Below are 25,087 nucleotides of genomic sequence, written 5' to 3'. Positions count from 1 at the left end.
CTGCCACCCTCAGTGCCCCAACCCCAGAGCTGAGGCCTCTGGAGGGGGCGACCCTGCCTCCCTCACCTCCCACCCAGCGGCCCCGGTGCTCCCCAGGCCAGAAGAGAAAGCCATGTTCACTCACATCCCAGGACAGCCCTCCCGGGAGACTGGTCTGGAGGCCACCACTGACCTGTTTCCCACCGGCGGTGTCAGCTGCCAGGCCCGGCCCTCACATGACTCCTCTTCTCCTGCTGCAGGCCTCTTGGGGCCGCCAGGGCCCCGCGGGCTTCCTGGAGAGACGGGGCGCCCCGGGCCCCCCGGCCCCCCTGGCCCAGCGGGCAGCCCGGGCTTCCCTCCGAACGGCCCCCAGGGCGTCCTCTACTCCCTGCAGCCGCCGACGGACAAGGGCGGTGAGTGTCCCCCAAGGGACGGACCCTGGGGAAGCAGACCCTTAGGGAGCGGGGCCTGGGAGCAAGGCTCTGCTGGGTGGGGTGGAAGCATCTCTGGGGAGGCTGACGCTGGCCCCCCAACCCGGCTCTTGGCCCCAGCCTGGCCGGTCCCTGTCCCAGTGCTCAGCTCCTGCCCCTGGGGTCCTGACCCCCCACAGGTCACTCTGTTGTCTGGCCGGCCTCAGTTTCCCAACTCAGTGACAGGGACACAAAGGCAAAGTCCCTGACCTTAGGCCACTGGACAAGTGTTGGTTGAGCACGTGCTATGTGTCGTGCACACAGTTTTTGTCCCTGGGGATACAGCAGTGAGCAAAACAGACTCCTGCCCTCAGGGGCCACAGTCTGGTGTTTCTGAACCCAGAAACACCTGCCTACTTGTGGGGAGGGGGGGAACAGGGAGGCCCGGAGAATGGGGAGGGGGGCGCAAAAGGGGTGTCATCTGGTTAAGTGCCCTGGGAAACCGGGCAAGGGTTTTAAGAAGCAGGTGACAGGGTTGGGGGACATCCCAGGCACCATGGGGGATGGGGACCTCTTCGGGTCAGAGAAACCCTAGCCCCCTCCTGCTGGTGCTTCTGTCCCCGTCTGAGCCTCAGTTTCCCCACCTGTAGAGTGGGGGCAGTTAATACTCCCCAATGGAGTTGCTCTGGAGGATGGGAAGGACTCATCCTTGAGCAGAATGGGGGTCCTGGGCTGCCCTCAGGCGAGAGCAGAGCCTTCTGGAGCAAGTGGGAGCCCACTGAAGACTCAGAGAGACAAACAGGGCTCAGCCGCACACCCCCGGGGCCGCAAGGAGCGGTCCCAGGGCTCCAGCCTGCCCCGGTCTGGGCATGATGCCTCGGGCACTGCCTGCCATCTGGAGTGCTCAGAGCCCTCCTCAGATGGGACCCTCCTTACCCCCCGGCCCTGGGGTCCCCGAGGGAGGGCCGGGTGTGCGCTTTGGGAAGAGTGGGGATGCCCCAGTGGGGCCCCGCCCACTGTGAGCCTGTGGTCCAGGCTTCCAGGTGTGGGGGAAAGGGCAGGGGTAGCCACTCCTATCCCAGGCATGTCTTGGGCCTGGCTTCTCTGGGTCAGGCTCTGGGGACCGGGCAGGACAAAGTCACATGGGGCTTGCCCTGGAGAGACCCAAATCGCAGGAGCTGGGCCACAAACAGACCCCACCCCTGCCCCAGGCTGAGTAATGGGCCCTATAGTGGCGGCCCAAGGCCCTGCAGCTCAGAAGGGTAGGCAGAGAGGGATTCCTGGAGGAGGCCCTGCGGGAGCCTGTCAGGTACATCAAGAAAGGGCCTGTGGAGTGGAGTGGGGTGGAGGAGAGTTCTGGCCTGGGGCACTGGGGAGGTGAGTAGGGCAGGGCCAGACTCTGAAGGGCCTAGAATGCTCTGGAAGGAGTTTGTGTATTGTATAAGCCCCAGGGCCATCCCCTGCCCCCAGTGCCCCTGGTTTCTGCCAAAAGGCCCAGGGCATCCTGACTCTCATAGGCACCTGCCCTGCCAGCTCCTGGGGCCAGCCCTGTGCTGACCCCCTGCCTCCCCCTGGGCCTGGGCCTCCACGTACCCTGGCACAACCCCCACGGTGCCCGGGATGTCACCCAACCCTATGACCAGGCCTCCGTGGGAGGAATAGCATCTGCTTGCCAGGGCAGCTGTGAGGCCCAGTGGAGTCGGGGGTGCCTGTCCTGGCCCTGGGGGAGCTCAGGTCCAGCAGCCCAGCCCTGCCCCACCGGGTCACAGGCAGCTCTGCTCTGCCCACAGACGGAGACTCACAGCCGGCCTCTGCAGCCGTGGACACAGTGCTGGCCGGCGTCCCAGGGCCCCGGGGCCCCCCTGGCCCTCCAGGTAAGTGCAGAGGGCAGCCGCACAGCCTGGCCCGGCTTGGGCACCCCCTCTGGGCTTGGCCTGGGCCAAGGGGCCTCGTGGGGCCGGTTGGGGGCGCATGGCCTTGGCAGGGTGCTAGGGATTGGGCGAGTTCCCTTGCTTCTGGGGGGGCAACTCCTTTGTGGGACTGGACACAGGAACCCCAAGTGTTTCTGCCTGCTGCCCGCATGAAGCAGCTCAGGGCTGCCCCCATGTGGGCCCGAGTGGGGGTTGCACTGGGGTATGTGGAGGCCCAGGCCCAGGGGGAGGCAGGGGGTCAGCACAGGGCTGGCCCCAGGAGCTGGCAGGGCAGGTGCCTATGAGAGTCAGGATGCCCTGGGCCTTTTGGCAGGAGCCAGGGGCACTAGGGGCAGGGGATGGCCCTGGGGCTCTAAGGGGCTGGATCCTGGGCCTGGCCTGACCCCCACCCTCCGGGGACCCTCACTGGACGGGAGGGAAGGGGTGTGCGGGGCAGGGGCCAGCCCTGCTTGCCAAGTGTGTGGGTGCCCCATCCCCCCATCATTCATTTACCCTTTCACGTAGTCACTGAGCCCTCCCTACTTGGGGCAGGGGTCTAGTTTCCTGGCCTCTTTTAAAAAAGGTGGCATTTGAACAAATGCCCCAGGGAGGAGAGGGAAAGTGCTCCGAGGGTATCTGGGGAGGGCATGCGCTCTGACCGGAGGGAGGGCGTATTTAACTAGACAGAGTCCAGATCTGTGCCCACCTGGGGGGGGCACTTCCTGAGGTCCTCCCCCAGCATGGGTACAGCCCAGCAGGGGACTCCCAGAGGCCTCACTGTCCCAAGAGTGTGGAAAGTTCAAGCAGGAACACTGCTCCCTGTGCCACACCCACCAGACTCAGCCCGACCGTCTGGGTGCTCCCTGGCCCCCAGGGATGGACCTGTAAATCCACCATGGCCATGGGTGGAGGCTGGTCCCTGTCGGAGACTGGCCTATAGGAGGGGTGGGGGTAGGTGGCAGAAGGCTTCCTGGAGGAGGTGATGCTCAGCCTGAGACTAGAGGAAAGACCAGTAGGAAAGAATTTGCTGGGCCATGGGGGGGGATGGAGAAGCTCCAGGAGGAAGGAACAGCATCTGCAGAAGCGTAGAAGCCAAGGAGCTTTCCAGGAGAGTAGCTGGGGGCATGAGGGTGGAGGGGGCCGGGCTGAGGACTTCAGGAACCCCGGGAGGGACCTAACCGGAAGGTGGCTCTGGGTGGCCATGTGGAGCATGGATGGTCAGGACGCTGTTGTAGTAACTCAGGCAAGAAGGGTGGCCTTGGAGGGGTAGGGTCCTAGGTCCAGAGGAGGGGCAGGCCTGAGAGAGATTTGCTGGGAGAGCGGCTGGCTAGGGGGCTTGGGGGGGTGTGGGGCGACCCCACAGATGAGGCTCTGAGGGAAGAGCAGGTTGCAATATGGGGTGGGCAGGGGGCTGGCCCCGGGTGACCATCTGTGACTCTGCCCACAGGTCCCCCTGGACCACATGGTCCCCCAGGACCCCCAGGTGTCCCTGGATCCCAGGTAAGGACTTGCCCAAAGGGGAGGGGGCATTGTCTTCCGAGAAAGAAGAGCCAGGCTTCTTCCCAGCCTGAGTTGCTGAGGAAGGGGCGGCCCTTGGCTGCCCACCCCCCATGCCGGGGACGTGTTGGCACCCTTCCCATCTCAGAGATGAGCTAACGGGACCCAGAGAGGCCAGGTGCCTCTGGAGGACATACAGGTCACAGAATGTCCACCCCAGCCTGCCGCCCTCCTCCCCGAGAGTCGCCTGTGTGGGAGAGAGCGCCCCAAAGCCTGGCGACATGGCCCCGAGCCCTAGCTTGCTCTGCTTCTCCAGCTGTGTGACCTTGGGTGAAGAGACAGCCTCTCTGGGCTCCGGCCGCCTTTGCTGCTGAGCGGGGGTACAAGACTTCCCCTGTGGCTTGTTAGAGGGAAAAAGGAGGAAAAAAAAGTGCTGGGAGGGGAAGGGCCTTGTGCTGCAGAAGCCCAGGGCCTGGGAAGAAATCACCCCGGGGAGGGGCAGCCCGGAGGCAGAAGGGGTGGGTGTCCTGCTGGTGGGGCTTCCTGCAGCCCCCACCTTAGGGCCCGCCCAGCCCTAGCGCCCCGCTGTCCCTGGAGCTCAGGCTCGGCTGGGCGGGGAGGGGGTGCCTCGTGGTGACCCCCATGCTGCAAGGGACGGGAGTCTGGGCCTTGGCTCTCTGAGTGCTGGGACCTTAGGAGTCCGCACACCCCAAACAGCCAGGGTGCCAACAGCCCGAGCTGAGGGTACAACCAGGCCCGGGGGCCCACAGTGCAGCCTGGTAGAGTTTATATTCATTCAGAACCAGTGTCCCCTGATTCCTGCTCTGCTCCCTGTTGTCCCCGCTGGGGATTTTTACGTCAGGGAGGATGCAGCATGGAGGGGGCAGGCGGGCACCCTGGCCGCGGGGAGGGGTGGCCAGGAGCTCTGGCCGGGAGCACAGGGGCCCAGAGCCGGCTGGTGGGCAGGGCCTGGGGGCTGGGGGGCCTGGGGCTGCAGAGGTGGCAGGAGGCCCTCAGGCCCGATCTGTTCCTGACTCAGGTACGACAGGCCAGGTAAACAGGGAGTCCAGGCCCCCCAGAGCCAGGCACCCCAGGGGCACCCTCTGAGAGAAGGCTTGTGGGAGTGTGGGTTTCTGTCACAGGGAAAGGGGACTCTGAGTCTCAGGGAGCGAGACCCCGTGATGTGATTGACATCTTTAAGAGGCCCCTCGGGCTGTGGCTGTGGTCCGGCAGCGGGAGGTGGGGAGCAGTGGGGCAGGGAGTCCAGGGAGGAGACCCACGGAAGCGTGCGGGGAGAGAGAAGGTGACTTGCATTCAGGTGGTGGCACGGGAAGCGGCCAGGGGAACGGACGTGTTTAGAAAGTGGAGGTGACAGGTCTGGTGCATGGAACAGATTTGGCAAGAGAGGGAAAGGAAGGTTGGCACCCGGGCGTGCGTGGGAGCAGCTGGGAGGACGGGGAGCCATCTCCCTAGGAGGTGGCTGCAGAGTGCAGTGGGTTTGGGGGGGCACCCAGGGTTCCACTTGGGGGAGGTGGAGTGGGGCGCCCCCCTGTGGGCAGGTGGAGAAATGGGAGGGCAGCTGGACGCATGGGTTTGGGCTCTGGGGAGCCTTCCGGCTGGATATCAACATGGACGGGAGGCCTCGAGTGGGACCCTGTCACTTGTTCTCTGGGGGGGGGGCTCCCTCTGCGTGCGGGGGGGCCTGCGGGCTTTGCCATCTGTGTGACACCCACAACAGCCCATTTCTCAGCTGAGAAGACCGAGGGCCCCGCCGGGGCTCAGGGAGGAGCCAGTGGAGGGTGGCCCAGGAGGGGCCTTCCCATCTCCAAGCCATCGTCCTCCCGGCCTGGGGCAGGGGCTGCTAAGGGGAAGCCGGAGGTATTAGGGGGGCAGGCAAGGACTCATCTGCTTTGTCTGCCTTTCTCCAGGGCCTGGCCGGAGAGCGGGGCGTGACGGGACCGGCTGTAAGTGGGGGGCTGTGCCGCTGGGCTGTTCCCAGGGTGGTGGGCTCTGGTGCAGGCCCAGGGCACCGGGTGGGTGGTGGGGGGTCTGTCCCGGCCTGGCCTGAGCTCAGCCCCACAGCCACCCCGAACATGGCCTGATTCTACCCTGCCCAGAGAAGGGGCCGCCTGCCTGTGACTCCAGCCGCCTGAGCTGGGAAGGGGTGCCCTTGGAAAATGGGGAGCCCCTCACTGGGAGTGTGAGCAAGAACTGAAGTGGCCTCCTGGTAGGGGGTTGGATGAGCGTCCTCAGGTCTCTTCCGGGGAGCCCAGACCCCTAGGTTAACAAGCTGTGTGGCCTTTGGAGCCCCTCCCTCCTCTGAACCTTCCAGGAGTAAGGGCGCAGACAGCTGGCCTCAAATTTCCCTCCTTGGAAACAAGAATTTATGAATCTCCACTCCTGCCTGCAGGGCCAAGGAGGCAGGCACCTCCTCTGTGCCCACATCTAAAGTTAGGGGCAGAGAGCCAGGGAGGAGGGATGGAGCTTTGCTGAGCACCTGTGTGCTGGGAGGGGAGGCGCTCTTCATCCATAGTGAGTTTAAGCTTTGTGGTGACCCAGCAAGGCAGGACTTTATTTTCCCCATTTTTTTTTTTTTTTTGAGAACTGGCAGCTAAGGCTCAGAGAGGTTAAGTAACTTGCCCAAGGTTGCACAGCGAGGGAATGATGGAGCCAAGATTTAAACCCAGGAGTGTTAGCCTCATACCACGCCTCCTCCTGGCTTCTCTCTGGTTACAATGGTGAGTCCTGTCCCCGAACTTCAGGCACCAGGCTCCAATCAAAGCTCATTATCAGTATTGATTTATTTAATCTGAATACTCCCAGGAGGTAGGCAGTATTACCCCGTTTTAGAGAGGAAAGCACGGAGGCACAGAGAGGTCAAGTAACTTGCTCCAAGTCACATTGCATATCACGTGGGTGTTATTGTGAGGCCGATATTACTTGGCCTTGTTTTAGGGGTGGAGGCAGAGAGAAGCGGGGACTTGATTCCTGGCAGAGCTGAGACCTGAGCTTGCGGGGTTTCAAACCTGAAGCCCAGTGAAGCCCCCAAGCCAACCCATGCCGGGCTGAGCAGGGATGCCTGGGGCCTTGGGCGCTCCCCCGCTCTGCTCACCCCAGGGCAGGAGTTCCCATGGGTGCAGCTGTCAGGCTCTGGGCCCCAGCACCCCTGTCCCCAGGCTCTGCCTGCCCAGCCTGCCCTAACTTCCTGCCGGCCCCCCATGGCCTGCACGAGAAGCTGGAGAGGGTAGAGAGGCGCCCCCCCACCCCCACCCCGCACACACACACACCGGTGGTTGACTGCGCAGTTTTCTTCCTAGGGCGAGCCTGGCGGGAAGGGGCAAGAGGAGGACAAAGCTGCTGCAGAGGTAACTGGTCTTGGGGGCCGTGCTCCCCTCCTGCCCCCTCGGCTGCGTCCCGGTGGGAGGGACGGGACACAGGGCTCTGGGCCACGGGGTGAAGGGGGTCCCCGCCCAGTGGGGGAGGCGGGTGAGTGACGTAATGCTTGCAGCATAGTGTGCAGATGGGGCACTGGCCCGGGGCCGGAGGACAGGGGGGACCCTGCCGGGGAGAACCCCTTATTTAAGGAGGCTGCAGGCTGTGGAGTCCCTCTCCAGGGACAGGAATCCCCCATGCGCGGCGCCTGGTGCGCGGCGGTTCCCCCAGGGACACGGCGCTGGTGGACTGAAGGGTACGTGGGCAGGTGGACAGAGGGCTGGTGGATGTGGGAGGGGACAGTGGGGCAGTGAATGGGAGCAGGCAGGGGCCGGGGCACGATGGGGCCGGGAGGGGACACAGATGGAGCACGGGCATGACCGTGGGGACCTGCTGTCTTCTGGGAGGAGGAGGGGTGCTGGAGACTGGGGTGATGGATAAAGGGGGTGAGGGCAGTGGGGCCGGCGGGGGAGACCTTGCAGGCTGAGAGCTAGAATCCCCTGGGTGTGTCAGAGCTCGGGGGGCGGCCAGCAGAGTGGGCATCTAGGGTTCTCTAATGAGCCAGCCTGGGGGTAACTGGGGAGGTGGGCTGGGATGGAGGGGGGAGGCTGGAGCCAGAGCATCTGTGGTGGGCCCAGGAGGCAGCGGGAGGAAGATGTAGGTACAAAGCATGGGCACAGATTCGCAGGGAGATTCGCAGACTTGCAAGGGAAGACGGAAACGGTACTTAGGACTTCTCCCTTTGCTTTCTGTAAGCGTGCATCCCGTGGCTCAGGGGCATGGGGCTTAGCTGGGGCCCTGGACCCCCATCCCGGATACTGCCACCGGTGTGGTTTCTCATGGCCTTTGGTTTGCTGGGCGGGGGAAGACCTCTCTCCTTAACCTACAGGTCACTTTTTGCTCTCCTTTCGTTTTTTTATTTTGCTTTTTTATAAGTCGGCTCCATGCCTAGCATGGAGCCCAACTCAGGGCTTGAACTCACGACCCCGAGATCAAGACCTGCTCTGAGATCGAGTCGGACGCTTCACCGTCGAGCCACCCGGGTGCCCCATCCCTTTGTGTTGTTTTAAACTCGATCGATCTGAACGTCAGGACAGAGCTGTCGTGTTATGCCTGCAAGAGGCGCTGTTCTGGGACTGACTTCAGCGTGGGGCCTGAGCCCCTCACCATCACTGGCCTTTTCCAAGTGGCCTTGACACCTGTCTTCTCAATAAATCAGCTCACTGACGGGTCTCGGTGCCCAGGGTCCTCTGCCCGTGTGTAGGCTGGGTCCCCAGAAACGGCCTGTCCTCACCGTGCCCTCATGCTGACGTTCCAGGAGCAGCGGCTCTCCCTTCTCTCCCTCTTGCTGGGGTGGCCACACCTGGAGAGCTCTCAGGAGACCAGTGAAGCACCCCCACCCGTACTAGGTGCTCTGCCCTTCGCAGGGCATTTTCCGGAAAGAAGGGCGCCCAGGGGAAGCAGCGGGCAGCCCCCAGAGCAGGAAAAACCAAGGCGTGAGGGGGACGGGTCTGGGTGTGAAGCCAGGCTGTGTGGCCACAGAACCCTGGTTACCCTCTCTGTGCAGCAGTTTTCTTGTCTGCAAACAAGAATTCAAACCCCAGGCCTGGCACATGGATATCCAAGCTGGGACGGCTGTTGTACTGAGAGGATGGGGACAAAGGGGGAGGAGGCAGGAGCGGGGAGGGAGGGGACGACGTGGCCCGTCTCTGTGGCCGGCCCTGACCCTGGCTGCTTCCTCCCTGCCAGGGTGAGGGGGTACAGCAGCTGCGGGAGGCCCTGAAGATCCTGGCAGAGAGAGTCCTCATCCTGGAGCACATGATTGGGATCCATGGTGAGTTGCGACCAGGGCCTGGGGCCAGCCGGACCTGCAGCTGGCCGTGGAGTTGGGAAGCCCCGCTGCCCCCGCCTCCCCATTCCATGCCGCCTTCTGGTCTGCCTGCCTCGACAACACCTCCACTTGGCTGCCAGATGGCCTTCCCCAAACCCAAGGTGGACCCTACCCTGTGCCTCCCCTGCTCAAGGACCCTCCGTGGCTCCTTACTGCCCGTGACCGATGTCCAGGCACCTCAAGTCCCAAGTCCCTGCCCAGCATGGCCTGGTGCCCAGTGACTTGGAGCCACCACCTAGTCATCCCGGGCCCTCTCCCCACCCTGCCCCCACCTCCATGCCTTTGCTCAGGCCAGTCCCTCCGTCGGCTGACCACCAGCTCCCACTTTGGGACCTGCGCTAGGGTCTCTTCTTCTGTTAAGGCACCCTCCTCTTGCCCCACGGTGCTCTGCAGAGCCTCGTGCTCACTGATGGGGTGGGAGGCCCTTGCGGCAGGTGGGGACCGGCAGCCCTGCAGGGCCTGGAGCCCAGCCCCGGGCAGCCCTGGTCCAGGGTGAGCGGGCGGACGCCTGAGGGGGTGGGTGCCCGCGTGACCAGGGAGCCTGCTGCTGTCTTGCCCTGTCCTCGCTGGGCACTTGGCTTCCTCGCTGGCTGGGCACCAGAAGCAAAGGGGGCCTTTGAGTGCTCCCGACGCCCTGCATGAGCCCACCCTCCTGCTGTCCTTCCAGATCCCCTGGCCTCCCCCGAGGGGGGCTCTGGCCAAGATGCTGCCCTGAGAGCCAACCTGAAGATGAAGCGTGGTGGCTCCCCGCCTGACGGTGCGCTCGCTGCCCTGCTCGGCCCCGACCCCGGGCAGAGGAGGGCTGGCCAGGCCGGGGGCGGCAAGTGAGAGGCCAGCTCTCCAGGACAAGCCCCAGCCCTGCCAGAGAGCCAGCCCAGAGGCCTGTGTCGCCCGGCTGGCTCCTAGACACCCCAAGTGGGCCTGGGCTCCGGACACCGACGATCATGAGGGACACTGGCCCCCCAGGGCCTGGGGGGACTTGGGGACAGATGGCAGCTCCAGAGGCAGGGTCCAGAGGGCCCCAGCACCCTTGGCAGGGCCCTTTGCTGGTCCCTGCCCTCCCCACCCTCACTTTCTGCAGGAGATAGGATCTGGGTGGGCTGGGCAGGGCCTGAGAATAATCCTAATACTCATCATTTACTGAGTCTGGGCCTGTCCAAGGAGCTTTCCCTGCACCGTCTCATTTAACCCTTAGGAGGTAGGCTTGATATCCCCACTTTCCACGGGAGGATGGAGGCCCGGCGAGTATAAATAACCTGCCGAGGCCACGGGACCAGGGACAGCTGGGGCAGGATTTGAACCCCGGCCTCCCGGTTCCTTAACCCTAGACCGTGCCAGGTTCCTGTCTTCACGGAGAAACTCAGGGTGGGTGCAGGGCTGGAGGGGAAGGGGGCTGGACCAGCCAGCAGGGAAGGAAGGCAGGGTCCTGGGCCTCCTTCCTCAACCCCCGTCCCTGGGCTTGGGGTCTGCTCCAGGGTCTGGCAGCGCCAGGGAGACCCTGAATAAACCCGGGACGCTCCCACGGACTTGGGGATAGTGAGAGAGGGGCCCTGGAGTGCAGGGCCCTTCCAACCAAACCGGCACCGCCCACCGCTGCCTCCCAGCCTCAACCCACCCAGCCCAGCAGGGCCCTCCTGCCCCTGAGCCCAGAGGAGGGAGTATTTCCTGGGACAGCAGCTCTGCCCTCTCTGGGAATCTCTAGGGTCGGCCATTTCTGCAGCATACGGCAAGTCCCGCGTCCCCTTGACCACCTAGAGACAGGACATTGTCCGAGTCCCGGGCCCCGTCGGGAGAGACGCTGCCCCCCTCAGGGCCGTGGGCCCAGGCGGCAGGCTCCACAGCAGATGCCCGGGGCCGGGGATCCCAGAGCAGCTCAGACCACAGCCCTCAAGGCCTCTCAGGCCATGGGTCCCCTGTGACCCGGACCGGCCCTGGTGCTCCTCTCTTGCTGGGCCAGGACCCAGTCTCAGCCGCTGACTCGGAGGTTTGGGTGCCACCCCGAGTGGTGTCTCCTCTCAGGGCAGGAGCCGTCTGTCCCCAGCGTCCTTGGTGCTCCCGGGAGGTTGTGGTCAGGCCCCGGCCACCTCCCCCTGCCTGGGGGCCGAGGTGCGGCAGTCAGAGGCGGGCGGGAAGTCTGCAATTCTCTGACAATAAAGGTGCTGTCCCCCGCTCTCCCAGGGCTCTGGTGTCCTGCGGCGCTGCTGGTGGGGAGGCCTGGGAGCCGGGCTCCTGGCCACGGAGACGCAGGTACTGAGGGAGGCCGTCCCTGGAAGGTTCCCATCTAGGGACGGTGTTGTCCGATGTGAGGACGGTGCCACACATGGAGCACGGGACACGGCTGGGGGCCACCGCAACCCAGCAGGGGGACACCTAATCTGTCGGGGGCCAGGCGAGGGGCCGTGGAGGAGGAAAGGGCCTTCAGGGGTCAGTGGGAGTCGGCTAAACAGGAAAGAGCGCTGGAGGCAGGGGGGACGGCCTCAGCAAAGGCTTGGAGGGGCGGAGGAGGGCGGCTCATGGGGGATCCCCTTGTACAAGGCCCCCTTGGGCCCAGAGCGTACACACAGGTGCGGAAGGCCAGGCAGGGCTGTGAGCGCCTCCCCTGGAGGGCTGAGCCCCTTTTTCTTTCTATAGGCCACGCTCTCACCTCACTGGGCCCCCCCACGCCTGGCCCTGAGCAACCCCCTGTGTTGGCTGAAGCCTCAGCCAGGGAACGGGTCAGCCCGTGGGGCTCCTGCAGGACCGCACGCCCTCTGACAAGCCACCCACCACTCAGGGAAGCGGGTCAGAAGGCATCTCCTTCTCCCAGACCCGCGGTGGAGAAGCCGTGCGAGACAATCTGCTTTGCCCAGGACACCGAAATGTGCTGCCCCATGGCCCTCAGCTCAGGCTCCCGTGTGGGCCTCTCCCCCTGCACGTCTCAAGGGCAGGCCGCTTCCCTGTTGGCATCTGCATTCTTAGACCAGGGAGCTGTCACTTTGGGCTGGTGTGGACGGAGCGTGGACCCGCAGGATGGGTGTCCACACGTGCGCCTAAGGCCCCTCAGCCCAGGACAGCAGCTAGCAGGGAGGGGGGGCTTCCGAGGACCAGGGGCAGGCACCCCCGGGGCCATCCCATTCTAGGGCAGAGCCCTGAGAGGTCAGAATTCTGAAGTCAGCCCGGCCTTCCCAGTCCTTGTAAAGGATATTTGTCAAAGTAGGAGCATAGAGCATATTTTAAGTTGGTTAACTCAACATGTAACTTTTCAATATTTAGATACATGGGACACCTTCGTTTGTCCCCTGGCCCTGGATCGTGCAACCGTCTGGGGCGGGCCCGGGGGGGCTAGGCTAGCAGTCTGGAGTGAGCCCCCAGCACTGGGGCAGGACCGGATGCCCAGGCTCTCCCAGGTCGCTGGGAGTGAAAGGGAGTGCGGGAGGGAAGCAGCTCCAGGTGGGAGGCCCCAGTCCCCAAGGGCCAGGGCTGGGGGACGGGGTCTCCTGGGGGAGGTGGTCATGAGCCAGTCCTTCATAAGGATGAGGCTGGGCACTGCACCAAACATGGGGCGTAGGTCACCTCCCTTTAGCGTCAGAACCACCTTCCCCGTTTTGTGGAGGGCCCGTGAAGTCCCAGAGAGGTTAAGCGGCTCGCTCAAGGTCACACAGCCGGCAGGGTTTCAGGACAGGTCTGAGACTTGGGGAGGCCGGGCTCTTGGCTGCTGTGGCTCCTGGAGGCAGACGGCGTGCACATAAACCGGGAGCCCAAGGCATGGCACTGCCAGGAGGGCCAAGTGTGAGCAAAGGCCGGTGCCGGCCGAGGAGCGGGACAGATTCGGGGCGGGGGACAGAAGGAACGCTCACGGGAGGACCGAAGCGGCTGCCGCGTGCCAGATCTGGGAGGACCTCGAATGCTGGAGGGGAAGGAAGCTGGCCCACAGGGGACCGGCTGCTACAGCAGGTTCTCACGGTTAGTCTGGCCCCTTCCCCCCATCTGGCCCAGAGAGGGCTCCCACTGAAACGCAGGCCTGCCTGCGCTGCCCCCCTGCTCAGGGATCTGCAGTGGCTGCCCTGTTCCCCACCCTGAGCCGAGGCTCTGCAACCTGGCCCTGTCGCCAGGGTCCCATCCTCCCTGCTGCAGGTGGCATGTACTGCGGCAGCAGCCCGGCAACGGGCTGGAGCTTCTCTCCTTGGCTGGCCTCGTCTCTCTCTGGCCTGTGGGTGCTGGCTCCCCAGCCACGTGGGGGCCCCGGGTACTTGCAGGACAGGGGGGTGGGGGGGGGACAGGTCGGAGGGGGCGTGGTCTCGCACTGAGAGCCCCAGGGGCAGCACGGCTCTCAGATCTCGGCTCTCAGATCTCGGCTCTAGGCTTTGGACAAAATCCTCAGACGCATCCCCTCCTCTGACTCCTGCAGCGCAATGAGACCAGTTGGGCCGTTCCGGCCCTCGCTTCTGTCTCGTATTGTGTCTTTGTGCTCATGGGTGGAAACTCCAGCCTGCACCTCTACACTCCACTTGCAGGTCCCAGTGGTGACTCAGAATGGAGAGGCAAGCCACCCAGAGGCCCCCCCCCTCAGGGTGCCATTTCGGGGCCTCCAGGACCTGCAACTGCCCCTCTTCCCCCAGGCCCCCCGGGGGAAGGACTCGTGAGCATCATCAGCCCAGTGCAGGAAGAGAGGCAGGGAAGGGAGCTCCCACCCCCGCAGGCCACCCAGAGGGTTAATGAGGGAGCATTAACACGGCCCCCCCCCTCATCTCAGCCCAACCCCCCTGGGGGCTCCCTAAGTCTGCTCTGCTCTCCGCCTATCCTCGGGGCACTGCTTCCTGCACACGCCTCTCTCCTGTGTCTAAATCAAACCCGACATTTCTTCTCCAACACCGACAGGCTCCAGCCCCTGGTATGTGTGTGTGTACACATGGGCACAGATGGGCAGGAACTGCTGACTCTGGCCCTGGGCCCCAGCCCCAGCCCTCACGGCTCTGTCTATCCCACCAGGCTATGACCTTCTGGTGGGCAGGGTCACCTCTGTGTCCCCAGTGCCCCGCTCTGATCACCGCAGTGAATCACAGGACATTCCCGAAGGGAGAAAGACTCCTTCCGAGACCCTAGGAGGAGTGACCGAAGTGGTGCACAGGAGGGCAGGCGGGCATCTGAGATGGGCCCAGGTCAGAACAGCAGTCCCCTCCCACCCAATTATCCCACACCTGCAATCCCAACCACCCCCTGAGGTTTCTGGAACACCTCTCTCCCAGCCCTGTTTTATGGATGATGAAAAAGAGAATTTCATGAGATTTTCAATTACTTGAATTCCACGGAGATTTATTTCCAATGTTATTAATAAATTCTAACGTCACCTATAACTTTCAATTGCCAGTTAATTAACTTGCAATTGGTGCATTGTAAAAGGCAAATTAAATACTTTTTCAGGCAGGGGCTGGTAAATCTAACGAGCCGGTGTGCCCCGAAGGAGACAGCGGGGCTCACGCGCTCCAGCCTCGCCTCCCTCCTTGTTGATGGGTTGCGGCATGGGCGAGGGGACAGTGGGGCCTCCGTGCCTCATCTGAAGATCACAGAAACTGCTTCCAGAACCCTCACGGTATCTGGGATTGAAGCTGGTTTTTTTTACCCACCGATAAATGCCACCAAGGGGTCCCGAGTGATATGCGGAGTCGCGAGTCCTCGCCCTGATACTGCGGGCTGGGTCACTGTTCAAGCTCCCGGGGCTGCCGTGCCAGATGGCCAGAAATGTGTCCTGTCACAGTTCTGGAGGCCAGAGGCCAAAACCAAGGTGTCGGCAGGGCTGTGCTCCCACGGCAGGCGCTGGGGGAGAATCCGTTCCTTCCCCTTTCCAGCTGCCAGTGGCCCTGGGAGTCCCTCCCGGCTGGTGGCTGCCCTGTCCCCACATGGCCTCCTCCTCTACGTCTGTCTTGTCCCCTGGGTCTCTTACAAGGACTTGTCATTGGATGTGGGGCCCATCTGGATAATCTGGCAACCTCTGAGGCTCAAGATCCTTACCTTAATTATATCCTCAAAGGCCCTTTTTCCAAATACGGTCACATTCAGAGGTTCCAGGGATGAGGACTTGGGACATATAATTTGGAGGCTGTTACGACAATGACCCGGGGCCCGTCATTTAACCTCTCGGGGCTTCCGTCTTCCACCACATTAAACAGAGGGCTGAACTCATCAGAGCAGATGCCCATCATGTGTCAGGCGCTGCCCCGACAGTCACACAGACGGACTCACGCCAACCTGCCAAAACAGGGGCTGCATCACCTTCATTTTGCAGGGAGCAAATTCAGGCAGGAGGTTAAGTGACTTGCCCACGGTTGCCCAGTTCGGAAGGGGTGGGGTCAGGATGTGAACCCAGGCCAGCTGACCCTGTAGCCTACACTCCCTTTTTCGTAACTGAGCTTTTTAAATTATTATTATTGAGCTATAATTCACATGCCATTCAGCTCACCCATTTCAAGTGTTAAATCAGTGGCTTTTGGTGTATTCAGAGTTGTACAATCAATTTTAGGACATTTTCATCACCCCCGAAAGAAACCCTGCACACTTGAGCCGTACCCCAGCCCCCCCCATTCCTCCCACCCCCAGGCCACCACTGACCTGCTATCTGTCTATGAGTTTGCCATTCGGGACATCTCCCATACCAGAATCCTACATTATGTCACCGTTTGCTTCTGGTTTCTTTGAGTGTACTGATTTCCAGGTTCACCCATGTTGTGCTCGTGCTTCATTTCTCTTTATGGCTACACAGGAGTCTGCACTCTGAAAGACTACGATGACCTGTGAGGTCCCTAGCAGCTCTGCAAACCCTTCTGTAGGACTGGCACATTCCAGAAACCTCCACCAAACCCTGAGGCTTGAACTTCGAGGATTCTGCTGGCGTTGGGGGATAGAACCTCTCCCCCTGTCCCCACAGCACTGTCCTCTCTCTTTACAAGATTCCTGACACCGCACGACCCCAGTGATACGGGCACCAGTGGATGCTTTAGAACGCCAACCGTCAGGCCTGGTTCCCGCCCGAGTGGAGCTGTCCTGCCATCACCTGGGGCAGAGCTCCTGGCCTTCTCAGGTCCTGGCTCACGGAGGATAGGCTGAAACTGGTACAGCCCTTGGGGTAAATGACCAGGGCTGCCCCTGGTGGCCATGCTTAGCCTGGGGCCTCTGGCTCTCCCAGCATTGCTCTGAAAGCCTCCAAGGGTCACCACCTGAGCCCACCTGAAACGCATCCACAGCAAAATGGGAAGCTCTGATCACAGGTGTCAGGGCCCGCACCCAAAGGATGCTCCCTGATTTGGTTTGAAGTCTTTTTCTTTTTTTTAAAGATTTTGTTTATTTATTTGAGAGAGAGAGAGAGAACGAGCGGGGGGGAGGGGCACAGGGAGAGACAGAAGTGAACTGCCCACGGAGCAGGGAGCCCGGCGCGGGGCTCGATGCCAGGACCCTGAGATCATGACCTGAGCCGAAGGCAGACGCTTAACCAACTGAGCCGCCCAGGCGCTCCTGAAGTCTTTTTCTGCAGGGGACCACTCTGGGAGAGAGCCTTGTCTGAGCTGCTGAGGACTCTGGGGCGTGGGGTGATGGCTGCCAAGAGGCCCCCCTTCAACCACAGCTTGCCTGTGCGTCTCAGAACAGCAGAAGGAACCCCGGAATCTCGAGTCCCAGTTCTGACAGGGCTCCTAGCTTCTTGTGTGCTGCTGAGGGGCCCACACCCCCTCTGGCCTCCCACGGGGACAGTACGGGGACTGGGCTCTATTGCCCAACGGTTTCTGCCGAACACTGCCACCTCCCCAGGATTCATGGCAGGAGGTGGCATGGCTGCATCCTCGCTAAGATTTTTCCTCCAAGGGGTCAGCTGCAGCCTGTCCATACCCCCGCTGCCCCCGCTTACTAACCTGCAATTGTGAACGCTCCTGGGCTCTGTCCGGGTCTGGCCCCCCATGGGGTGCTGGGAATGCAGCAGCCCCTAGCCTGGCAGTGGGCAGCCCGTCTTGATCTATCCCTGGGGAGAGACATGGCCTCATCAAGGGCCAGGTAACCAGAAAAGGCCGTGGCTCAGCGGCCAGCACCACTACTCAGCCGCGCACCCTGGGTAGGGGTGGAGGATGCCCCCACACCTGCCCCATCCTGCCCGCCCCCCCGGGCCCAGTCCCATCGATAGGTCAGTCCACAGGATGGAGCAGGCCAGTCCCTGCCTTCTAGAGCGTGGAAAGCAAAGAGAGCAGTGAGGGCAGCAGGGGACCCCAGGGAGGAGCACCTGGCCCACCTGGAGGGAGGAGAGTCCTCTCAAGGAGGGGACACAGCGGAGGCAGCTGAAAGGCTGAGACTTAGCCAGGCGGAGGAGGGGGCTGCATGTGCAAAGGCCCATCCGTGTGTGAGAAGGGAAGTGTGAGAAGCACAGGGAAGTTTCCAGAAAGGGGCTGGGGGCAGATGGGGGAGGAGGGAAGACAAGATCAGATTAGGAAAGGTGAAGATTTGTCCTGATGGTAGTGGGTCGCCACGGAAGTTTCCAGCAGGGGAAAGACACAGCTGGACACTTATATGGAGGGAGCCCTCCAGCTGAAGGGCATGAGGCCTGAATGGTGGCAACGGAGAGGGGGGGACAGTTGCCAGGAGCTGCGGGGTGGGTGGGCAGACCTGGTTCTTCCCTGACCCACCCCCCCGACTGCTCTGTCACTGGTTGAGGCGGGCAGGCAGGGCACGAGGAAAGACACCCGGACTGCAGCTCTGGCGGACCTCATACCTGGGTCGTCAGGGAGAAGGAGTGGGCAGCGGGTGCTTAAGGCTGGAGGCCCCCGCCACGCCACCAGCGCGCAGGCTCCCCAGGGCCTCCCCAGAGGTAGGACTCCCCCTCCTTCTTGGTAAATGAGCCCGGGCTGAGGTCTCGTCCCCCCCAGGCTGGACACGGATAGCTGATAGGGAAGGAGGACACTAGGGGCCTAAGGCTGGAAGCCCCGGAGAGCCCGGGAGCCTGGCTTTATTGCCTCTCGGTGGCCGAAGCTCCTGCTGGACCAACGGTGTGATCGCTGCTTTGTGTCACATGAGCGCTGCGTTCTCGAACACGACCGTCCCGTCCCCGGCCTCCACTGTGTGGGGACCTTGATGAGGTCCCTCCAGGTTCTCAGGAGGTAACAGAACCACTGTCCACTTTCTCACCCTGCTGCCTACATGCCCCTCTGCCCCCACCATTCTGGCAGGCCCGGCTCGGCACACGTGGGGCGCCCAGGGCCTGGGCCTGCATTTTCCGTCTGTATGGTGGTTTATAAAGGGAGAGGTTTTCTCGAAGAGTCAAAACCAAAAGGTGCATCTTAATTAGGGAAGACGTGCAGGGAGGCCAGGCTGAGCCCTGCTGGGCACCAGCCCTCCACTTTGTAGGAACAAATGCTTTTAATGCAGCCCCGTTGCCATGGTGATCACGGCATCTCGGCTTACTGAGGTGGCATTGCAAATCTGCGGAGGAAGAACGGATTATTCAGTAATGATGCTGGGACATTTGCTGAGCTATTCAGAAAGAAATAAAATTAGCTCCTTCCTTCACACCATACTCCGATATGAATTCCAGAGGATTCAAAGAATTAAAATAAAAAAGGAAATCATTAAAAACTCAAAGAAACGAGAGCCAAACATTTGATCTCTGGGTGAGTAAAGTCCTTCTAAACATAAAAGCAGTGGGGGAAAAAAACAAAGCGTAAGATAAAATTTAATACATAAAAATCTAAATATCTTTATGTTTTTAAAAAGCCACTTAATTAAATTTACTGGGGAACTATAAACAAGGATAACAGTTGCAACAAATATGACAGAGGGTTAACACCTCTAATATATAAAAAGCAATAACAAATCAATAAAATGAACATTCCAGTAGAAAAATAGTCAATGAGAAATGTACAAAAGAAAACACAAATATGACATATTTTAAAATATTGAGCTCCATTAGTAATCAAAGAAATGCTCATTAAAACACCAACAAGACTCTCCCCATCAGGTTATCAAAAATTGTTTAAAATAGTAATAATCTTATTGAGTAGAGTGAAATTGAGCTTTTTAAACAACGAGGGTACAAATTGGTATAAAATTTCTAGGGAAAAACTGGCTTTATGCTACAAAGCTTTAAAAATGTTCATACCATTAACCTGGAACCCCCACTTTTTTTTTTTTAAGATTTTATTTATTTGACAGAGAAAGACACAGCGAGAGAGGGAGCACAAGCAGGTGGAGTGGGAGAGGGAGAAGCAGGCTTCCCGCTGAGCAGGGAGCCCAATGCAGGACTCAACCCCAGGACCCTGGGACCATGACCTGAGCTGAAGGCAGACACTTAATGACTGAGCCACCCAGGCACCCCTGGAGCCCCCACTTCTAACATGTTTTAAGGAGATGGTCAAGATTGAAGCTAAAATATGAATACAATAATATTTATTGTAAGTACTTAACATAAATTTGTAATTCACTCAAACTCTAGGGTATGGACATCCCCCCCCCCACCGTGTGCTAACTCTCTCTCTCAAAATAAATAAATCTTTTAAAATAAATAAATACATAATTAAAAAATAAACACTCTCCATATTGTTGCAAGCCTTTGGTTAATTTCCAAAATCATGAGAAAGTTGATTCTGACGATTTTTTCCAGTATGTTCACTGCTTTTACAAAGGAGGATATTTTTGGAAGTCCTTACTCTGTCATTCTGGAAGTGCTTCGCCCCACCTGTTTGTGTACAGAAAATTTTATTGGAACACAGCCATGCCCATTCATTTATATATTGTCTATAGCTGCTTTCACACTACAATTGAAGAGCTGAGTAGTTGCAACAGAAACCATATGGTCTGCAAAGTCTAAAATAAGAACTAACTGGCCTTTACAGAAAAAGTTTGCCAACCTCTACAGTAAGGCAAGAACGTGATATAGAGATTGGAGGAAGTAAATTGCCATTATTCACAGATGACATTATTTTGCATTTGGAAGTTTTTAAAATTTGGAAGCAACCTGTTAGAATTAATGAGTGCTTAGCAAGATCGCTCTACAGAACCCAACTGTCGGACTTCTGGATCCCACGAAGATGGTGGAAGCACATTCCATCCTGCCTTTCCCACTGATTACAACTAAAACGCCTGGACTGAACACATAGATCAACTATCTGAGGACTCTGAGAAGTAAATCAGAGAAAGTAGATTGGCGAGGGAAATCAAAGATTGAAGTAACTGTGAGTTCCCTGGTTGTTTGGTTGGTTTTTCTCCACATTTCCCCATTAAACTCTAGCACAGCTCAAATCCTGGAACTGTGAAAAGGGTGGAAACAGAAGAAGCTCTAAGAAACAAAACAAAACAAAACAAAACAAAAAAACCCTGTCTTTCTAACCAAGAGAATCAAGAATGGGGTATTTTGCAGGACAGAGAAGATGGCAGGAAAGCCCAATTTTTTTTTTTCTTCCACTTTTAACTGTCCCTGTCCTGAGGCTTCAACCTCCATTCATGATGGCATCCACCATCCCACAGGCACCTAAAACATTTCTCTCTGGTCAGAGAGTGGCTTCTGTCATTCAAAGAGGGTGAGGAACCCCCATATTCTTCTCTTTTTTCTGTTGCCCCTTCTTGCTCAGCTGGACCCATTTGTAGGGAGTGCCCAATAGCACAGAGAGACTAAGACCCTGGCTTTCTAGTGAGAGAAGCAGGAAAGGGGGTCTTGGAGATTTGGACAGTGTGGGGCGGGAAGTCATGGAGAGGATGGAGCTGGGGAAAAAGGATTCTTTAAATGTGTGCACAAAGTCCCAAGGCTTAAGTTGTGCGTGTGTGGAACTAACCTGAAACAGCCTAGCAAACGCTTTGAGAACAGAGATCAGAAAACTTCTTCTGTAAAGGGCCAGATAGTAAATATTTTAGGCTTTGTGGGTAACATATGCTCTCTGTCACATATTCCATCTTTCCTTCCTTCCTTCTTTCCTCCCTCCTCTCTCTCTCTCTCTCTCATACAAATATAAAAACCAGTTTTATCTCATAGGCCATTACAAAAACAATCCACAGGCTGGATTGGTCTTGTGGACTGTAGTTTGCCAGCCCCTAATGTAGACCACTACCAAGATCCCAAACTGGCCTCTGGGTAGTGCACACATGGAATGGATCAAATAGCGTTGCAAAGGTTTTTAAAATGGAACTTGCTTTAGAATCATAGCTCAAAAGAGGCAGATCACAACTTGGGGTCTGAAACTAGCCACAATGATGTCCTTCTTAAAAAAAAAATCAACTTTTATTAGATTTTAATAGGACCAAGGGTTTTATAATACTCCGAATTCCAGGATAAAAATCCAAAGTTACTCAACATACAAAGAACCAGGAAATTTTCAATACTTCTTAAGAGAAATGATAATCAATGGATGCTGTCTAACGCAGGGTTCTTCAGGGGAAACGAGGCAGTAGGATATAGAGATATAGGTCAGATACAGACATATAGATAAGTATAGATAGAGACGAAGAGGAGCCATGAAGACCCAGAAGTCCCACAGTTTGCCACCTGCAAGCTGGAGACTCAGGAAAGCTGCTGCTATAATTCAGTCCAATGATCAATTGAGATGATCATGTGTTTCATTTTGCTAACGTGACATATTATACAGGTTGATTTTGCTATGTTGAAACATCTTTGCATCCCAGGAATAAATCCCCCTTGGTCATGGCTTATAATTCTTTTAACGGGCTGCTACATTTGGTTGGCTAGTGTTTTGATGAAGACTTTTGCACTAATGCTCATAAGAGATACCGGTGTATAGTTTTCCTGTAGTGTCTTTGTCTGGCTTTAGTATAGGGTAATTAATGCTGGCCTCATAGCATGAGTTAGGAGGTGTTTCCTCCTCTGCAATTCTTAGGAAAACATTTTTTAAAAGTAATTTTTATTTGGGAGAGAGAGAGCATGAGCAGGGGGAGGCGCAGAGGGAGAAGCAGGCTCCTAGCTGAACAGGGAGCCTGATGCGGGGCTCAATCCCAGGACCCCGAGATCATGACCTGAGCCGAGGGCAGACACTTAACTGACTGAGCCACCCAGGCGCCCAAATTCTTAGGAAAACTTTAAGAAGGATTGGTATTTCTTCTTTAAATGTTTGGTAGAATTCACTGGTGATGCCATCAGGTCCAGACTTTTCTTGGTTGGGAGATTTTTAATTCCTGATTCAATCTCCTTACTAGTTATGGGTCTATTGAAATTTTCTGTTTCTCACAATTCAGTGCTGTTAGATTTTGTGTTTCCAGGACTCTGTCCATTTTACCATTTTATTTAGGTTATTCTTGGGGGGAGGTCATCCAAAAGACCTGAGCACTGGCTGACCCGTGGGCTGGAGCCCAGCAGTCAGAGACTCCTCATCCCCTCCGCTCTACTTGGATTATGGGTCCCACTTGCCTTTCTGCTCCCAGTAGCTGCTCCAAGGACAGAGCCTGGAATGATGTGGCCATCAGGCTGATATATGTGACTGAATGCAGTTCAGGCCTCTCTATATAAACTTTTAAAATGTGGCAGGTGGGTGTGGAGATCTACTCATCTTACAGTTGCCCAAGACGGGCCTCGTATGTAAGTTCCCTGGCTTATTACACCTGCCACCTGCCAGTCCAGAGTGGCCTGTCTCTTTCTTGGGTCTCTCTCTGCCCTCTGCAAACGGGGCCCGTTGTAGATCATACCCAGGAAGCTCCCTAAGAGCTTGTGAACCAACAGTTCTTCCCTTTGTTGGTATATTTGTTGTTCTTATTCAATTCATTGTTCATAGCGCTCTCTTATAATCTTTCTGTAGAAGTAGAAATATCTCAACTTTCGTTTCTGATTTTAGTAATTTGCATCTTCTCTCTTTCTTTCTTAGTCACTCTAGCTAAATATTTGTCGATTTAGGTGACCTTTTCAAAGAACCGACTTTGGGTTTCATTGATTTTCTCGACTGTTTTTCTATTCTCTTATTGATCTCTGCTCTAATCTTTATTATTTCCTTCCCTCTGCTAGCAGTGGGTTCAGTTTGTTCTTCTTTTTATAATTCTTTAAGTTGTGAAGTTAGGTTGTTGATTTGAGATCTTTCTTGTTTTTTTAATGTAAGTGTTTATGACTCTAAGCTGGGTTTATGTTTATGACTCCCCCTGGGTCCTGCTTTTGCTGTCTCCCGTAACTTTGGGTATGTTGTGTTTTTTATTTCATTTGTCTCTAAGTATTTTCTCATTTCCCTTGTGGTTTCTTCTTTGAGCCACTGGTTGGTTAAAAGTCTGTTGTATAATTCCCACAATTTTGTGACTGTTCCAGTTTTCCTTCTGTTTTAGATTTCGAACTTCATCTCTTTGCGGTCAGAGAAGACATTTTGTATGAGATCCACCTTTTCAAATCCACTGAGACTGACTTTGTGGCCTAACCTAGAGTCTGTCCTGGAAAATGTCCCCTGTGAAATGTCCCCTTGAGAAGCATGCGTATTCTGGTTTGGGGTAGATTGTTCGGTATATGCCTGTTAGATCTAGTCTGTTTGCTGTGTCGTTTCCTTATTTATATCTGCGTGGCTGCTCTACCCACTGTTACAAGTGGGGTATGGAAATCTACAGTTACCGTTGTAGAGCTGTCTGTTTCTCCTCGCAATTCTGCCAGTTGTTGCTTCAGATATTTTGATGGTCTGTCATTAGGCGCATAAACGTTTATAACTTACATATTCTTGCTGTAGCAAGCCTTTTATTAATATATCATGTCCTTCTCCGTCTTTCGTAAACTTAAAGAAAAAAATTTCTTTATGGTGGCTATAATCAAAAAGACTCCTTAAATTATCAACACCTCTTTTTCTATTTAAAATTCATTTTGCCTAGTTATCAGCATAGCTACTCCTGGTCTCGTTCAGTTACTATTTGCATGGAACACATTTATCCATCCTTTCACTTTCAGGCTATTTGTGTCCTTGGATTTAAAGTGAGTCCCTTGCAAACTGATGATTCCCAGAGGGGAGAGGGGTGGGGGAATGAGTGAAACAGGTGATGGGGATGAAGGAGCGCACCTGTCGTGATGAGCACCAGGTGACGTATAGAAGAATTGTTGAATCACTATATTGTACATCCGAAACCAACATTACACTGTACGTTACCTGAAATTTAAATAAAACTTAAGAAAAAGGAGCCTCTTATAGACAGTATATAGCTGGATTATGTGTTTTTACCAATTACGCTGGTCTCTGTCTTTTGGAGACTTTAATTCCTATACATTTAAAGTAATTACTGATGAGGAGAGACTTCTATCATTTTGCTATTTGTTTTCTGTATGTTCTATAGCTTTTTCTGTCCCTTGTTTTGTTTCCTGCATCATTGTCTTCTTTTGTGTTTAGTTGAATTTTGTAGGGAAATGTCAAAATTTCTCATTGTCTTTTGTGTAAATTCTATAGCTATGTTCTTTGTGGTTACTGTGGGGAGTACGTGTAACATCCTAAAGCCGTAACACTCGAATCTGAATTTATGCCAGTTTAATTTCAATAAAATGTAAAAACTCTGCTCCTTTACAGCTCTGTCCCCACCCCTTTCAGGTGTTGGTGTCAGAAGATTAGATCTTTATACTTTGTGTTGTAAAAAACATAAACTTGTAGTTCCTTTAAATGCATTACATTAGTCTCCCGCATTATGCAGAAAACAAGATTTGGGGTTACAAACCAAAGTTACAGTAATGCTAGTTTTTACACTAATTGTCTTTTGGGTAAATATATATATATATATATATTTTAATTTTTTTTTAAGACTTTATTTATTTGCGAGAGAAACAATGAGAGACAGAGAGCATGAGAGGGAGGAGGGTCAGAGGGAGAAGCAGACTCCCTGCTGAGCAGGGAGCCTGATGTGGGACTCGATCCCGGGACTCCAGGATCATGACCTGAGCCGAAGGCAGTCGCTTAACCAACTAAGCCACCCAGGCGCCCTTGGGTAAATATATTAGTCTTTCTCTTTCTCTCTCTCTTTTTTTAAATTCCAGTGTAGTTAACATACAGTGTCATATTAGTTTCAGATACAAT

The 25,087-nt window shown here is 56.6% G+C and overlaps 1 protein-coding gene across 2 annotated transcripts in view; it reads left to right on the top strand.

The window, feature by feature from the left end:
• Window positions 1-10,127, top strand: part of COL26A1 (collagen type XXVI alpha 1 chain) — a 140,583-nt gene extending 130,456 nt beyond the window's left edge. For both annotated transcript variants that reach the window (XM_044915153.1, XM_044915152.1), the window contains exons 7-13: window positions 240-392; window positions 2,180-2,263; window positions 3,747-3,799; window positions 5,725-5,760; window positions 7,114-7,161; window positions 8,978-9,062; window positions 9,787-10,127. In XM_044915153.1, the coding sequence (XP_044771088.1) occupies window positions 240-392; window positions 2,180-2,263; window positions 3,747-3,799; window positions 5,725-5,760; window positions 7,114-7,161; window positions 8,978-9,062; window positions 9,787-9,947 (620 nt within the window). In that variant the 3' untranslated portion in view covers window positions 9,948-10,127. The remainder of the gene's footprint in view (window positions 1-239; window positions 393-2,179; window positions 2,264-3,746; window positions 3,800-5,724; window positions 5,761-7,113; window positions 7,162-8,977; window positions 9,063-9,786) is intronic.
• Window positions 10,128-25,087: the final 14,960 nt, after the last annotated feature.

The sequence above is a fragment of the Neomonachus schauinslandi genome, chromosome 5, assembly GCF_002201575.2.
Source record: "Neomonachus schauinslandi chromosome 5, ASM220157v2, whole genome shotgun sequence".
Classification (NCBI taxonomy): Eukaryota; Metazoa; Chordata; class Mammalia; order Carnivora; family Phocidae; genus Neomonachus; species Neomonachus schauinslandi.
This window is presented reverse-complemented; position numbering and strand designations above follow the sequence as displayed.